The 17,203-nt window shown below is 48.3% G+C and overlaps 1 protein-coding gene across 5 annotated transcripts in view; it reads left to right on the top strand.

Moving 5' to 3' along the window:
- The window catches only part of LOC124039454 (nuclear receptor coactivator 2-like), a 178,395-nt gene that overhangs the window by 52,571 nt on the left and 108,621 nt on the right, over nt 1-17,203 (top strand). For all 5 annotated transcript variants that reach the window (XR_006839574.1, XM_046355441.1, XM_046355440.1 and 2 more), the window contains one exon: nt 16,235-16,345. Coding sequence is in view for 4 of the 5 variants with exons in the window: in XM_046355441.1 (XP_046211397.1) it covers nt 16,254-16,345 (92 nt within the window). In the remaining variant the exon portion in view is untranslated. The remainder of the gene's footprint in view (nt 1-16,234; nt 16,346-17,203) is intronic.

Here is a 17,203-nt window from a genome sequence, read left to right on the forward strand (position 1 = left end):
CTCAGTGGCTGGGGGAAGAGGTGTATTTATCCTGGGACACACCCAGGCCCAGGTGTGTCTGCATGGAGAGAGTCTCCTCAGTGACTGGGGGAAGAGGTGTATTTATCCTGGGACACACCCAGGCCCAGGTGTGTCTGCATGGAGAGAGTCTCCTCAGTGGCTGGGGGAAGAGGTGTATTTATCCTGGGACACACCCAGGCCCAGGTGTGTCTGCATGGAGAGAGTCTCCTCAGTGGCTGGGGAAGAGGTGTATTTATCCTGGGACACACCCAGGCCCAGGTGTGTCTGCATGGAGAGAGTCTCCTCAGTGACTGGGGGAAGAGGTGTATTTATCCTGGGACACGCCCAGGTGTGTCTGCATGGAGAGAGTCTCCTCAGTGGCTGGGGGAAGAGGTGTATTTGTCCTGGGACACACCCAGGCCCAGGTGTGTCTGCATGGAGAGAGTCTCCTCAGTGACTGGGGGAAGAGGTGTATTTATCCTGGGACACACCCAGGCCCAGGTGTGTCTGCATGGAGAGAGTCTCCTCAGTGGCTGGGGGAAGAGGTGTATTTATCCTGGGACACACCCAAGCCCAGGTGTGTCTGCATGGAGAGAGTCTCCTCAGTGACTGGGTGAAGAGGTGTATTTATCCTGGGACACACCCAGACCCAGGTGTGTCTGCATGGAGAGAGTCTCCTCAGTGGCTGGGGGAAGAGGTGTATTTATCCTGGGACACGCCCAGGTGTGTCTGCATGGAGAGAGTCTCCTCAGTGGCTGGGGGAAGAGGTGTATTTATCCTGGGACACACCCAGGCCCAGGTGTGTCTGCATGGAGAGAGTCTCCTCAGTGACTGGGGGAAGAGGTGTATTTATCCTGGGACACACCCAGGCCCAGGTGTGTCTGCATGGAGAGAGTCTCCTCAGTGGCTGGGGGAAGAGGTGTATTTATCCTGGGACACACCCAGGCCCAGGTGTGTCTGCATGGAGAGAGTCTCCTCAGTGGCTGGGGGAAGAGGTGTATTTATCCTGGGACACACCCAGGCCCTGGTGTGTCTGCATGGAGAGAGTCTCCTCAGTGACTGGGGGAAGAGGTGTATTTATCCTGGGACACGCCCAGGTGTGTCTGCATGGAGAGAGTCTCCTCAGTGGCTGGGGGAAGAGGTGTATTTGTCCTGGGACACACCCAGGCCCAGGTGTGTCTGCATGGAGAGAGTCTCCTCAGTGACTGGGGGAAGAGGTGTATTTATCCTGGGACACACCCAGGCCCAGGTGTGTCTGCATGGAGAGAGTCTCCTCAGTGGCTGGGGGAAGAGGTGTATTTATCCTGGGACACACCCAGGCCCAGGTGTGTCTGCATGGAGAGAGTCTCCTCAGTGGCTGGGGGAAGAGGTGTATTTATCCTGGGACACACCCAGGCCCAGGTGTGTCTGCATGGAGAGAGTCTCCTCAGTGACTGGGGGAAGAGGTGTATTTATCCTGGGACACGCCCAGGTGTGTCTGCATGGAGAGAGTCTCCTCAGTGGCTGGGGGAAGAGGTGTATTTGTCCTGGGACACACCCAGGCCCAGGTGTGTCTGCATGGAGAGAGTCTCCTCAGTGACTGGGGGAAGAGGTGTATTTATCCTGGGACACACCCAGGCCCAGGTGTGTCTGCATGGAGAGAGTCTCCTCAGTGGCTGGGGGAAGAGGTGTATTTATCCTGGGACACACCCAAGCCCAGGTGTGTCTGCATGGAGAGAGTCTCCTCAGTGACTGGGGGAAGAGGTGTATTTATCCTGGGACACACCCAGGCCCAGGTGTGTCCCGTTTCGCTGACGACCCTCCCGGCTCCGCCCACCGACATCCTAATAAGGAAAACAAGAGCAAAGAGAGAGAATACGGCAGACAGAGTGGGAGGGTCGTCCAACACACACACACACACACACACACACACACACACACACACACACACACACACACACACACACACACACACACACACACACACACACACACACACACACACACACACACACACACCACTCGTTCATCACAACATCCTCCCCACCCCCCCCAGCAGGGTAACACTCAAAGCGTTGTCTCACTATGTTGTTATGGCAACTGGTTAGAAATGGTCAAAAATGATTATTAAGGATCCATTGTTTTAATGGTGTGCTGCTTTAAAAGCAGTGTGTGTTTAGGCTTTACCCTGTGGAACAACCCCTCCCACTTGGGTTCTAGAGTTGTCCCTGTATGTGTTCTTAGCAGAGTTCTAGAGTTGTCTTTGTGTGTTCTTAGCAGAGTTCTAGAGTTATCCCTGTATGTGTTCTTAGCAGAGTTCTAGAGTTGTCCCTGTATGTGTTCTTGGCAGAGTTCTAGAGTTGTCCCTGTATGGGTTCTTGGCAGAGTTCTAGAGTTGTCCCTGTATGGGTTCTTAGCAGAGTTCTAGAGTTGTCTTTGTGTGTTCTTAGCAGAGTTCTAAAGTTGTCCCTGTATGTGTTCTTGGCAGAGTTCTAGAGTTGTCCCTGAATTCTGAGCAGGCCACACACATACCTACCTAGCTACCGACACCTCCAACCACTTCACTCCAGAGCAACATGCCACTCAGTCAATTGATTTTCATATCTTCTGAAATCCCGGTCTGACTGATTGTGTGACTGTGACACATTTCTCAGTGTGCTCCTCAGTTGACTGAATGGTTGTTATTATTCTGTAGTGTGACATATCCTACAGTTGAAGTCGGAGGTTTATATATACTTCGGTCGGAGTCATTAAAACTCGTTTTTCAACCACTCCACAAATGTCTTGTTAACTAACTATAGTATTGGCAAGTCGGTTAGGACATCTACTTTGTGCAGGACACAAGTCATTTTCCCAACAATTGTTTAGACAGTTTATTTCACTTATAATCCACTGTATCACAATTCCAGGGGGTCAGAAGTTTACATACACTAAGTTGAATGTGCCTTTAAACAGCTTGGAAAATTCCAGAAAATGATGTCATGGCTTTAGAAGCTTCTGATAGGCAGATTGACATCATTTGAGTCAATTGGAGGTGTACCTGTGGATGTATTTCAAGGCCTACCTTCAAACTCAGTGCCTCTTTGCTTGACATCATGGGGAAATCAAAAGAAATCAGCCAAGACCTCAGAAACAAAATTGTAGACCTCCACAAGTTGGTTCATCCTTGGGAACAATTTCCAGAAGCCTGAAGGTACCACGTTCATCTGTACAAACAATAGTACGCAAGTATAAACACAATGGGACCGCGCAGCCGTCATACCGCTCAGGAAGGAAACGTGTTCTGTCTCCTAGAGATGAACGTACTTTGGTGTGAAAAGTGCAAATCAATCCCAGAACAGCAGTCATTGTGTCTGCCATATTCTTTCTCTTTGCTCTTGTTTTCCTTATTAGGATGTCGCTGGGCGGAACCGGTGGGCGGAACCGGGGGTACCGGTACAGAGTCAATGTGGAGACTATATGCAGGGGGTACCGGTACAGAGTCAATGTGGAGGCTATATACAGGGGGTACCGGTACAGACTCAATGTGGAGACTATATACAGGGGGTAGTGGTACAGAGTCAATGTGGAGGCTATATACAGGGGGTACCGGTACAGAGTTAATGTGGAGGCTATATACAGGGGGTACCGGTACAGAGTTAATGTGGAGGCTATATACAGGGGGTACCGGTACAGAGTCAATGTGGAGGCTATATACAGGGGGTACTGGTACAGAGTCTATGTGGAGGCTATATACAGGGGTACCGGTACAGAGTTAATGTGGATTGGTGATTAGACCTACCAATGTTGTCATCTGCAAACTGAGTGATGGTGTTGGCGTCGTGCCTGACCGTGCAGTCATGAGTGAACAGGGAGTATAGGAGGGGACTGAGCACGCACCCCTGAGGGGCGCCCGTGTTGAGGATCCGTGTGGCAGATGTGTTGTTACCTACCCTTACCACCTGGGGAGGCCCATCAGGAAGTCCAGGGTCCAGTTGCATAGGGAGGTGTTTAGTCCCAGGACCCCTAGCTTAGTGATGAGCTTAATGGGCACTATGGTGTTGAACGCTGAGCTGTTGTCAATTAACAGCATTCTCACATAGGTGTTCCTTTTGTCCAGGTGTGAAAGGGCAGTGTGGAGTACTAGAGAGATTGCATCATCATCTATGTATCTGTTGGTGCGGTATGCAAATTGGAGTGGGTGTAAGTTTTCTGGGATAATGGTGTTGATGTGAGCCATGACCAGCCTTTCAAAGCACTTCATGGCTACATACGTGAGTGCTTAGGTTCGGTCGTCATTTAGGCAGGTTCTTGTTCTTTGGCACAGGGACCGTGGTGGTCTGCTTGAAACATGTTGGTATTACAGACTGGGTCAGGGAGAGGTTGAAAATGTCAGTGAAGACAGTTGCCAGTTGGTCAGCGCATGCTCGGAGCTGGTGTAGTACGACTCGATCTTCGTTCTGTATTGACGCTTTGCTTGTTTGATGGTTCGTTGGAGGGCATTGCGGGATTTCTTATAAGCTTCCGGGTTAGAGTCCTGCTTCTTGAAAGCTCAGTGTGAATGTTGCCTGTAATCCATGGTTTCTGGTTGGGGTATGTTCGTACAGTCACTGTGGGGACGACGTCCTCTGCACTTATTGATAAAGCCAGTGACTGATGTGGTGTACTCCATCGGAAATATCCCGGAGACATATTCCAGTCTGAGTTAGCAAAACAGTCCTGTAGCTTAGCATCTGCTTCATCTGACCACTTTTTTATAGACGAGTCACTGGTGCTTCCTGCTTTAATTTCTGCTTGTAAACAGGAATCGGGAGGATAGAATTATGGTCAGATTTGCCAAACGGAGGGCGAGGGAGAGCTTTGTACACGTCTCTGTGTGTGGAGTAAAGGTGGTCTAGAGTTGTTTTTTTCCCCACATTTATATGCTGATAGAAATTTGGTAAAACAAATTTAAGTTTCTCTGCATTAACCTGTTAAGCTTACCCCCTACTTTTTCGAACATTCTATTAAAAATCTTGCAACATTTCAGCGCCCTGCTACTCGTGCCAGGAATATAGTATATGCATATGATTAGTATGTGTGGATAGAAAACACTCAGACGTTTATAAAACTGGTTAAATCACGGCTGTGGCTTTAACATAACGTGCGTTTCATTGAAAAGTGCAGGAGAATCTGATCACTGAAAGTGGAAAAATATATCCATCCGCCGCTTCAACCCATTGTTATGGGCTTTGCAGTACCTACAGCTTCCACACGATGTCAACAGTCTTGTCATTTGCCTAGGATTTGTTTCTTGGTCAAACGAACAAGAGACAGCCCATTTCTTCCCGGCTCCGACCGGATATTTTGGTTGAGAAATAGACGGACAGTATTTCAAGATGGATCCCTATAGAAAACACTACGTCTCGTGATTAATTTGATCGCTTATTAATGTTTACTAATACCTAAAGTTGCATTACAAAAGTATTTCGAAGTGTTTTGTGAAAGTTTATCGTCGACTTTTTGAATTTTAAAAAATGACGTTACGTTATGAAACGCTATTTTTTTTTCATTTGTCACACAGTCTACATAGAACGATATCTAGGCTATATATGGACCGATTTAATCGAACAAAATACCCAATAGTGATTATGGGACATCTAGGAGTGCCAACAAAGAAGATGGTCAAAGGTAATGAATGTTTTATATTTTATTGTGCGGTTTGTGTAGCGCCGAATATGCTAATTATTTTGTTTACGTCCCCTGCGGGTCTTTTGTGGTGTTACATGCTATCAGATAATAGCTTCTCATGCTTTCGCCGAAAAGCATTTTAAAAATCTGACTTGTTGCCTGGATTCACAACGAGTGTAGCTTTAATTCAATACCCTGCATGTGTATTTTAATGAACATTTGAGTTTTAACTAATACTATTAGCATTTAGCGTAGTGCATTTGCATTTCCAGAGCTCTAGATGGGACGCCTGCGTGCCAGGTAGAAGCAAGAGGTTAAAGTCCCCCCGGCTACTGAGAGCTCCGCCTCTGGGTGAGCATTTTCTGACTGTGGTGGGTGAGCATTTTCTGACTGTGGTGGTATGTAAACAGCTACAAAGAATACAGACGACAAACTCTTTTGGTAGGTAGTGTGGTCTACAGCTTATCATGAGATACTCAACCTCGGGCAAGCAAAACCTTGAGACTTCCTTAGATATCGTGCACCAGCTGTTGTTTACATAAATGCATAGGCCCCCGCCCAGTGTCTTACCGGAGGCTGCTGTTCTGTCCTGGCGATATAACCTGCCAGTTGTATGTTCTTAATGTCGTCTTTCAGCCACGACTTGGTAGGATGAACAGGCTTTCAGTTCGTCCCTTTTTATATTCCAGCGATTGAACTTTAGCTAGCATGACGGAAGGTAAGGGCAGATTAGCCACTCGTTGCCTGATCTTCACAAGGCACCCCGATCTCTTTCCGCGAAATCTCAGTTTCCTTCTCCAGCGAATGACTGGGATTTGGGCCTGGTCGGGTGTCTGTAGTATCTCCCTCCCGTCCGGCTCATTGAAGGGAAACTCTTCGTCTAGTTTGAGGTGAGTAACCGCTGTTCTGATGTCCAGAAGCTCTTTTTCGGTCACAAGAGACGGTAGCAGCAACATTATGTACAAAACAAGTTACGAACAACGAGAAAAAAACAAACAGAATAGCATGGTTGGTTAAGAGCCGATAAGACTGCAGACTCCAGCGCCATCATTCTGCCATCCACAATGCATCACTGTATCAGATTGAGTCAATGACATACGTCGATGACATAACTGAATCGATGACACACGTCCTGCTGTTAATAGAAGCCCTCTGACAGAGCAGAGGAGACACACTGGAGGATTAGAGATGGCATGTTATATGACCCTGTATAGAGACGAGAGTGAGTGTGTGTAGTGGTGCCATTGAGATGTGCCGGCTGTCATTGTCAAGGTGGCGTTAAGTTATGATGGTCACACATACACACACACACACACACACACAGAGACGGTGTCTGAACAGGGGCCTCTAAGGTCAATGAGAACCAGGCAACCAATCATATCCAACCGTCCAAAGCACTTACATGCTGTAGGGATGGCAACAGCCAATAAGATCCAACAGCTCAAAGTACTACAGGCTGGGAGGGATGGTAACAGCCAATCAGATCCATTGGGAATATAGTGACTCGCTCTGATTGGGAGAGGGACTCTGCGAATCAGATGGTGTGTTTTAAAAGTAATAGCGATGGACAATGCTAGGGCTGGTTCACATGCACAACTCTGATGGATGGTCATTTAGAGGTGGGGAGATGCTCATTTTACATATCACCTTAAATGACTTGACTGATGCACAGCCTAGCTAATGTAAGAATACCAATCAAATCCTCTAGCTGGATATTCTGCTGGCAGCTCAACGCTAAGCAGGCCAACACTAAGACCTCGAAGCAGCTCGACACGAAGCAGGCCGACACTAAGCAGGCCAACACGAAGACCTCGAAGCAGCTCGACACTAAGCAGGCCGACACCACTAAGCAGGCCGACACCACTAAGCAGGCCAACACTAAGACCTCTAAGCAGCTCGACACTAAGCAGCTTGACACCAAGCAGGCCGACGCCAGGAACACCAAGCAGGCCGTCTCCAGGAACACCAAGCAGGCCGACGCCAGGAACACCAAGCAGGCCGTCTCCAGGGACACCAAGCAGGCCGTCTCCAGGGACACCAAGCAGGCCGTCTCCAGGGACACCAAGCAGGCCGTCTCCAGGGACACCAAGCAGGCCGTCTCCAGGGACACCAAGCAGGCCGTCTCCAGGGACACCAAGCAGGCCGTCTCCAGGGACACCAAGCAGGCCGTCTCCAGGGACACCAAGCAGGCCGTCTCCAGGGACACCAAGCAGGCCGTCTCCAGGGACACCAAGCAGGCCGTTTCCAGGGACACCAAGCAGGCCGTCTCCAGGGACACCAAGCAGGCCGTCTCCAGGGACACCAAGCAGGCCGTCTCCAGGGACACCAAGCAGGCCGTCTCCAGGGACACCAAGCAGGCACCAAGAGCAGCACTAGGACATGTGGAGACCCCGAGAGCAGCACTAGGACATGTGGAGACCCCGAGAGCAGCACTAGGACATGTGGAGACCCCGAGAGCAGCACTAGGACATGTGGAGACCCCGAGAGCAGCACTAGGACATGTGGAGACCCCGAGAGCAGCACTAGGACATGTGGAGACCCCGAGAGCAGCACTAGGACATGTGGAGACCCCGAGAGCAGCACTAGGACATGTGGAGACCCCGAGAGCAGCACTAGGACATGTGATGTCCCCGAGAGCAGCACTAGGACATGTGGAGACCCCGAGAGCAGCACTAGGACATGTAAAGACACCCTCATGGCAATCTTCACAACTCCATAGCTTCATGCCATGTTGTTGTGGATCAGTGTCTTGTCACTCACAGTCCACACAATGATCCTGTTTTGGTCCTAAATGACACCGTAGTTCTTGCGTAGCACTATGAGTCCTGGGCAGAAGTAATTCACTATATAGGGTGTCACAAGGGATGCAGATGAGGCTCCTGACTCTGGGATGAGGCTCCTGACTCTGGGATGAGGCTCCTGACTCTGGGATGGGGCTCCTGACTCTGGGATGGGGCTCCTGACTCTGGGATGGGGCTCCTGACTCTGGGATGAGGCTCCTGACTCTGGGATGGGCTCCTGACTCTGGGATGGGGCTCCTGACTCTGGGATGGGGCTCCTGACTCTGGGATGAGGCTCCTGACTCTGGGATGGGGCTCCTGACTCTGGGATGGGGCTCCTGACTCTGGGATGAGGCTCCTGACTCTGGGATGAGGCTCCTGACTCTGGGATGAGGCTCCTGACTCTGGGATGAGGCTCCTGACTCTGGGATGAGGCTCCTGACTCTGGGATGAGGCTCCTGACTCTGGCGATAATGTCTGTCCTCATATTCAAAGCCATAAAGCTGTTAAAGGACTGTTTGTCCCGTTCACAGTAATGCAATTCTCTCTCTCTTTCTCTCGGTCTCCTTCTCTGCCTCTCTCAATTCAATTCAGGAAACTTTATTGACATGGCAAGTTAAATTACTTACATTGTCAAAGTATACATTTTAACAAAAATGGTGTGACCAACAGCAATAATAATAGTAGTAGTGGAAATGAGATTACCATTATCAGCATCTACAACAACAATATTAATGAGAATAATAATACATTAAAGCAATAGTAGTAGACCAGTCTCAACCTGACTGAGAAGACACATGACCTGGTAGTAGACCAGTCTCAACCTGACTGAGAAGACACATGACCTGGTAGTAGACCAGTCTCAACCTGACTGAGAAGACACATGACCTGGTAGTAGACCAGTCTCAACCTGACTGAGAAGACACATGACCTGGTAGTAGACCAGTCTCAAGACTGAGAAGACACATGACCTGGTAGTAGACCAGTCTCAACCTGACTGAGAAGACACATGACCTGGTAGTAGACCAGTCTCAACCTGACTGAGAAGACACATGACCTGGTAGTAGACCAGTCTCAACCTGACTGAGAAGACACATGACCTGGTATGAAAGACTAAACTAAATGGGAAATATTATTGACATTACATTATACTTTTCACTGGATGTCCCTCAGGTTGTGGCAGGAGGACACATATTTGGCTTTTCACCCAATAAATACTACATTTTTTCTTAATATTTTATAGTTACACCCATCATAGCCTGGTTCCTCTCTAGGTTTCTTCCTAGGTTTTGGCCTTTCTAGGGAGTTTTTCCTAGCCACCGTGCTTCTACACCTGCATTGTTTGCTGTTTGGGGTTCTATGGCTGGGTTTCTGTACAGCACTTTGAGATATCAGCTGATGTAAGAAGGGCTTTATAAATACATTTGATTTGATAGTTTAAAATTCTTTGTACTGAATGAATATTTATTTCCCCAAATGATATCTTATGTCTACCTCTCCCCTGGAGCAGAGTGAGCACAGCCTGTCCCTCTGGGCAGCCAGGCTTTCTTTTCTCTCTCTCTCTCTCTTTCTGCCCCCCCCCCCTCCCCTCTCTCTCTCTCTCTCTGCCCCCACCCCTCTCTCTCTCTCTCTCTCTGCCCCCCCTCTCTCTATCTGCCCCCCCGCTCTCTCTCTCTCTCTCTCTCTCTCTCTCTCTCTCTCTCTCTCTCTCTCTCTCTCTCTCTCTCTCTCTCTCTCTCTCTCTCTCTCTCTCTCTCTCTCTCTCTCTCTCTCTCTCTCTCTCTCTCTCTCTCTCTCTCTCTCTCTCTCTCTCTCTCTCTCTCTCTCTCCCCTCTCTCTCTCTCTCTCTCTGCCCCCCTCTCTCTCTCTCTCTCTCTCTCTCTCTGCCCCCTCTCTATCTCTGCCCCCTCTCTCTCTCTCTCTCTCTCTCTCTCTCTCTCTCTCTCTCTGCCCCCCTCTCTCTCTCGCTCTCTCTGCCCTCTCTCTCTCTCTGCCCTCTCTCTCTCTCTGCCCCCTCTCTCTCTCTGCCCCCTCTCTCTCTCTGCCCTCTCTCTCTCTCTCTGCCCCCTCTCTCTCTCTCTCTGCCCCCCTCTCTCTCTCTCTCTCTGCCCCCTCTCTCTCTCTCTGCCCCACTCTCTCTCTCTCTGCCCCGCCCTCTCTCTCTCTCTGCCCCACCATCTCTCTCTCTCTGCCTCTCTCTCTCTCTCTCTCTCTCTCTCTCTCTCTCTCTCTCTGCCCCCACCCTCTCTCTCTCTCTGCCCCCCTCTCTCTCTCTGCCCCACCCTCTCTCTCTCTCTGCCCCCCCCTCTCTCTCTCTCTCTGCCCCCCCCCTCTCTCTCTCTCTGCCCCACCCTCTCTCTCTCTCACTCTCTCTGCCCCCACTCTCTCTCTCTCTCTCTGCCCCCCCCTCTCTCTCACTCTCTCTGCCCCCACCTCTCTCTCTCTCTCTCTCTGCCCCCCCTCTCTCTCTGCCCCACCCTCTCTCTCTCTGCCCCCCCCTCTCTCTCTCTGCCCCCCTCTCTCTCTGCCCCACCCTCTCTCTCTCTCTGCCCCCCCCCTCTCTCTCTGCCCCACCCTCTCTCTCTCTCTCTCTGCCCCACCCTCTCTCTCTCTCTCCCTGCATCTCTCTGCCTCTCCACAGCTTTGATTTCACTTATTGCTGCAACACAGACCCTGCTGTCATTAGGCTTAAGTAGGCCAATGCAATCCAGCAGGGAGATTGGCGCTAGCTAGAGCAACGGGTAACTCCTCCCTTTTGACATGTGCTGGGTGGCACTACGCTAGGCTAACGCTAGCTGAGCCATCTTATGGTACTGCTGTTCTGTGCTGTTCAGTCTCTTATGTAATGGTTGAGAACAGAACACAGTGTGCTGTGGCCGTTACCATGGTTAACCGTGGCTCGGAGTTTAACACAACACACTGTACTGCACCGGTCTGGCCGTCTGGCTGTTGCTCTCCCTCACTTGTTTCTCCCTAGCTCTTACTCTAGCTGTCTTGCACCCCCCCCCTCTCTATCCCTCTCCCTCTGTCTAGTACCTAACTGACCTGTCTGGTAGGACTGAACCAGAGAATCTACTGCGGTCGCTGGCTGAACAATTGTATGAAGAGGAGAGACATCAGTATACATCGCTGTGAAAAAACGTATTTCCCCCCTTTATCAAATGTTCTCTATTTTTGCAGATTTCTGATACTGAATGTTATCGAATATTGGCTGAAGATCTGAGGTGCTTTTACACCTGCATTGCTTGCTGTTTGGGGGGTTTTAGGCTGGGTTTCTGTACATCACTTTGAGATATCAGCTGATGTACGAAGGGCTTTATAAATACATTTGATTTGATTTGATAAAGGGCATCTGAGTGAAAAAAAACAACACAACAATGACTTATTTATTTACTTCATGAACTAAGTTATGCAAGACCCACAATGCCCCTTGTGTGAAAAAGTAAATTGCCTCCTTAACACTCGGTGACTGTTTGTGCCACCTTTAGCTGCATAGACTCCAACCAAACACTTCCTGGAGTTATTAATCACTCTCTCGCGTCGCTGCGGAGGAATTTCGTCCCTCTCTTTTCCGTACAGAACTGCTTTAACTCAGCAATATTTGTGGGTTTTTAAGCATAAACTGCTCTTTTCAAGTTCCACCACAGAATCTCAATTGGGATTATGTCTGGACTTTGAAAACACAGTCAACATGAAAATGTTTAAAAAAACAACACATTTTGATGTTTTGGAATGGCCTAGTCAAAGTCCAGACCTAATCCCAATTGAGATGCTGTGGCAGGACTTGAAATGAGTAGGTTGTGCTTGGAAACCCACAAATCAAATTATATTGGTCACATACACATGGTTAGCAGATGTTAATGCGAGTGAAGTGAAATGTTTGTGCTTCTAGATCAAACAGTGCAGTAATGGCTAACAAGTCATCTAACATTTCCACAACAACTACCTAATACACACAATCTAGCAAAGGAATGAGATGAGAATATATAAGTATAAATATATGGATGAGCAGTGACAGAGTGGCTGAGATGCAATAGATGGTAAAGAATAGTATACAGTATATACATACGAGATATGTAAACATTTCTAAGTGTCATTATGTCGCTGATTTAAAGCAGCCCTGCATAGAAGGACAAGATAGGGAGTGAGGGCCAGGACAGGAAGCCTAGTGGTTAGAGCGTTGGGCCAGTAACCAGCAGGTAGCCTAGTGGTTAGTGTTGTGCCAGTAACCAGCAGGTAGCCTAGTGGTTAGAGTGTTGTGCCAGTAACCAGCAGGCAGCCTAGTGGTTAGAGTGTTGTGCCAGTAACCAGCAGGTAGCCTAGTGGTTAGAGTGTTGTGCCAGTAACCAGCAGGCAGCCTAGTGGTTAGAGCGTTGGGCCAGTAACCAGGAGGTAGCCTAGTGGTTAGAGTGTTGGGCCAGTAACCAGGAGGTAGCCTAGTGGTTAGAGTGTTGGGCCAGTAACCAGCAGGTAGCCTAGTGGTTAGCGTTGGGCCAGTAACCAGCAGGTAGCCTACTGGTTAGAGCGTTGAGCCAGTAACCAGCAGGTAGCCTAGTGGTTAGAGCGTTGGGCCAGTAACCAGCAGGTAGTCTAGTGGTTAGTTAGAGCGCTAGACCAGTAACCGAAAGGTTCCTGGATCGAATTGAGCTGACATGGTAAAAATCTGTCGTTTTGCAGCGGTAATACTACTGGTGGGATGCCAGTGGTGGGATGATGGGATGCCAGTGGTGGGATGGTGGGATGCCAGTGGTGGGATGGTGGGATGCCAGTGTTGGGATGATGGGATACCAGTGGTGGGATGGTGGAATGCCAGTAGGGATGCCAGTGGTAGGATAATGGGATGCCAGTGGTGGGATGCTAGTGGAGGTATGGTGGGATGCCAGTGCTGGGATGGTGGGATGCCAGTGCTGGGATGGTGGGATGCCAGTGCTGGGTTGGTGGGATGCCAGTGGTGGGATGATGGGATGCCAGTGGTGGGATGGTGGGATGCCAGTGGTGGAATGCCAGTGGTGGGATGGTGGGATGCCAGTGGTGGGATGGTGGGATGCCAGTGGTGGGATGGTGGGATGCCAGTGGTGGGATGGTGGGATGCCAGTGGTGGGATGGTGGGATGATTGGATGCCAGTGGTGGGATGGTTGGATGCCAGTGGTGGGATGGTGGGATGCCAGTGGTGGGATGGTGGGATGCCAGTGGTGGGATGGTGGGATGCCAGTGGTGGGATGGTGGGATGCCAGTGGTGGGATGGTGGGATGCCAGTGGTGTGGTGGAGGGATGCCAGTGGTGGGATGATGGGATGCCAGTGGTAGGATGTCTCACTCCCCCCGGTCTCTTCATCGATCTTTCCGTCTCGCTCTCTCTCAGTACTCCTCTCTCAGTACTCCTCTCTCAGCGCTCCTCACTCAGCGCTCCTCTCTCAGCGCTCCTCTCTCAGCGCTCCTCTCTCAGCGCTACTCCTCTCTCAGCACTCCTCAGTCAGTACTCCTCAGTCAGTACTCCTCTCTCAGTACTCCTCTCTCAGCACTCCTCTCTCAGCACTCCTCTCTCAGCACTCCTCTCTCAGCACTCCTCAGTCAGTACTCCTCTCTCAGCACTCCTCTCTCAGCACTCCTCTCTCAGTACTCCTCCTCAGTCAGTGCTCCTCTCTCAGTACTCCTCTCTCAGTACTCCTCTCTCAGTACTCCTCAGTCAGTACTCCTCTCTCAGCGCTCTCGTTTCACTCTCTCTGGGGAGAGTGCCACCATCAGAAGGAAATAATTGAATCTGTTTCTCCGCTCCACTTTCACCCGTTCCTCCTGCGTTGGATCAACCAGTGTCACCGGTGTTAGAAGGCACATCTGAACGTGTGTGTGTATGTGTGTGTGTCTGTGTAAACACCTCCTAGCCCAACAGCCAGTTCACTTGGTGAGGATATTCCCAAGATTCCCCTACACTTTGGAGCTCAGAGTCAGACTACCCCCATAATTGATCAGTGGGGTTATCTGTCACTTGTGCGAAGTTGTCTCGCTATATCTCTAAACTCTGTTCTGTTTGTGATACAGTGAATTTGGAAAGTATTCAGACCCCTTGACTTTTTTCCACATTTTGTTACGTTACAGCCTTATTCTAAAATGGATAAATTAGTTCGTTTTTTTTTCTCATCAATCTGCACACAATACCCCATAATGACATCACAACTGACTTGCCTGGTTAAATAAAGGCAAAATAAAAAATAAAAATAAAAATAAAAATGACACCACAATACCCCATAATGACATCACAATACCCCATAATGACAAAGCAAAACAGGTTTTTAGAAATGTTTGCAGACGTATTATAAATAAAAAAACTGAAATATCATATTTACATAAGTATTCAGACCCTTTACTCAGTACTTTGTTGAAGCACCTTTTGCAGCGATTACAGCATCGAGTCTTCCTGGGTGTGACGCTACAAGCTTGGCAAACCTGAATTTAGGGAGTTTCTCCCATTCTTCTCTGCAGATCCTCTCAGGCTCTGTCAGGTTGGATGGGGAGTGTCGCTGCACAGCTATTTTCAGGTCTCTCCAGAGATGTTTGATCGGGTTCAAGTCAGGGCTCTGGCTGGGCCACTCAAGGACATTCAGAGACTTGTCCCGAAGCCACTCCTACGTTGTCTTGGCTGTGTGCTTAGGGTGGTTGTCCTGTTGGAAGGTGAACCTTCGCTTCAGTCTGAGGTCCTGAGCGCTCTGGAGCAGGTTTTTTGTCAAGGATCTCTCTGTACTTTTCTCTGTTTATCTTTCCTTCGCTCCTGACTAGTTTCCCAGTCCCTGCCGCTGAAAAACCTCCCCACAGCATGATTCTGCCACCACCATGCTTCACCGTAGGGATGGTGCCAGGTTTCCTCCAGATGTGACGCTTGGCATTCAAGCCAAAGAGTTACATTTTGGTTTCATCAGACCAGACAATCTTGTTTCTCATGGTCTAAGAATCCTTTAAGTGTCTTCTGGCAAAGTCCCAGCTGTGCCGTTTACTGATGAGTGGCTTCCGTCTGGCCACCCTACCATAACGAACTGATTGGTGGAGTGCCGCAGAGCTGGGTGTCCTTCTGGAAGGTTCTCTCATCTCCACAGAGGAACTCTGGAGCTCTTTCAGAGTGACCATCGGGTTCCTGGTCACCTCCCTGACCCTTCTCTCCCGATTGCCCAGTTTGGCTGGGCGGCCAACTCTAGGAAGAGTCTTGGTGGTTCCAAACTTCTTCCATTTAAGAACGATGGGGGACACTGTGTTCATGGGGACCTTCAATGCTGCAGAAATGTTTTGGTACCCTTCCCCAGATCTGTGTCTCGAGACAATTCTGTCTCTGAGCTCTACGGACAATTCATTTGACCTCATGGCTTGGTTTTTGCTCTGACATGCTCTATCAACTGTGTGGGACATTTTAAATAGACAGGCGTGCCTTTCCAAATCATGTCCAGTCAGTTGAATTTACCACAGCTGGACTCCAAGTTGTAGAAACATCTAAAGGAAGATCAATGGAAGCAGGATGCACCTGAGCTCAATTTTGAGTCTCATAGCAAAGGGTCTGAATACTTTTTTCTAACATTTCCTGAAAACATTTGGTCACGTAGAGGGTATTGTGGAATAAGTCTAAACTCTGTTCTGTGTGAAATAAGTCTAAACTCTGTTCTGTGTGAAATAAGTCTAAACTCTGTTCTGTGTGAAATAAGTCTCAACTCTGTTCTGTGTGAAATAAGTCTCAACTCTGTTCTGTGTGAAATAAGTCTCAACTCTGTTCTGTGTGAAATAAGTCTCAACTCTGTTCTGTGTGAAATAAGTCTAAACGCTGTTCTGTGTGTTCCCTGTAACAGACGCTGATATGCAGTGAGGATGAGTGGCGTTGGTGAAAACCCCTCGAACCCTGCTGCCAGGGCCGAGTCGCGGAAACGCAAGGAATGTTCCTCTGACCTGTTGGGTCCCAGGTAGGAACAGCTGTCTTTACTATGCTGAATCTACTAAACTCTACTCTACTATACTAAACTCTACTATACTGAACTATACTATACTCTACTATACTAAACTTTACTAAACTTTACTATGCAGAACTCTACTATACGGAACTCTACTATACTGAACTCTACTATACTAAACTATACTAAACTCTACTCTACTAAACTATACTAAACTCTACTCTACTAAACTTTACTATACTAAACTATACTATACTGAACTATACTTTACTATACTGAACTTTACTATACTGAAATTTACTATACTAAACTTTACTATACTGAACTATACTATACTGAACTATACTATACTAAATGTTACTATACTAAACTATACTATACTAAACTTTACTATACTAAACTATACTATACGATACTAAACTATACTATACTAAACTTTACTATACGGAACTCTACTATACTGAACTCTACTATACTGAACTCTACTATACTGAACTCTACTATACTGAACTCTACTATACGGAACTCTACTATACGGAACTCTACTATACGGAACTCTACTATACGGAACTCTATCTATACTGAACTCTACTAAACTTTACTATACTATACCGAACTATACTATACTAAACTCTACTATACTAAACTTTACTATACGGAACTCTGCTATACTGAACTCTACTATACTAAACTCTACTAAACTCTACTCTACTAAACTTTACTATAATAAACTACTATACTGAACTCTACTATACTGAACTCTACTATACTATACTGAACTCTACTATACTATACTGAACTCTACTCCACTATACTGAACTATACTATACTGAACTCTACTATACTAAACTTTACTCTACTATACTGAAC

Source organism: Oncorhynchus gorbuscha, linkage group LG07 (genome assembly GCF_021184085.1).
Source record: "Oncorhynchus gorbuscha isolate QuinsamMale2020 ecotype Even-year linkage group LG07, OgorEven_v1.0, whole genome shotgun sequence".
Classification (NCBI taxonomy): domain Eukaryota; kingdom Metazoa; phylum Chordata; class Actinopteri; order Salmoniformes; family Salmonidae; genus Oncorhynchus; species Oncorhynchus gorbuscha.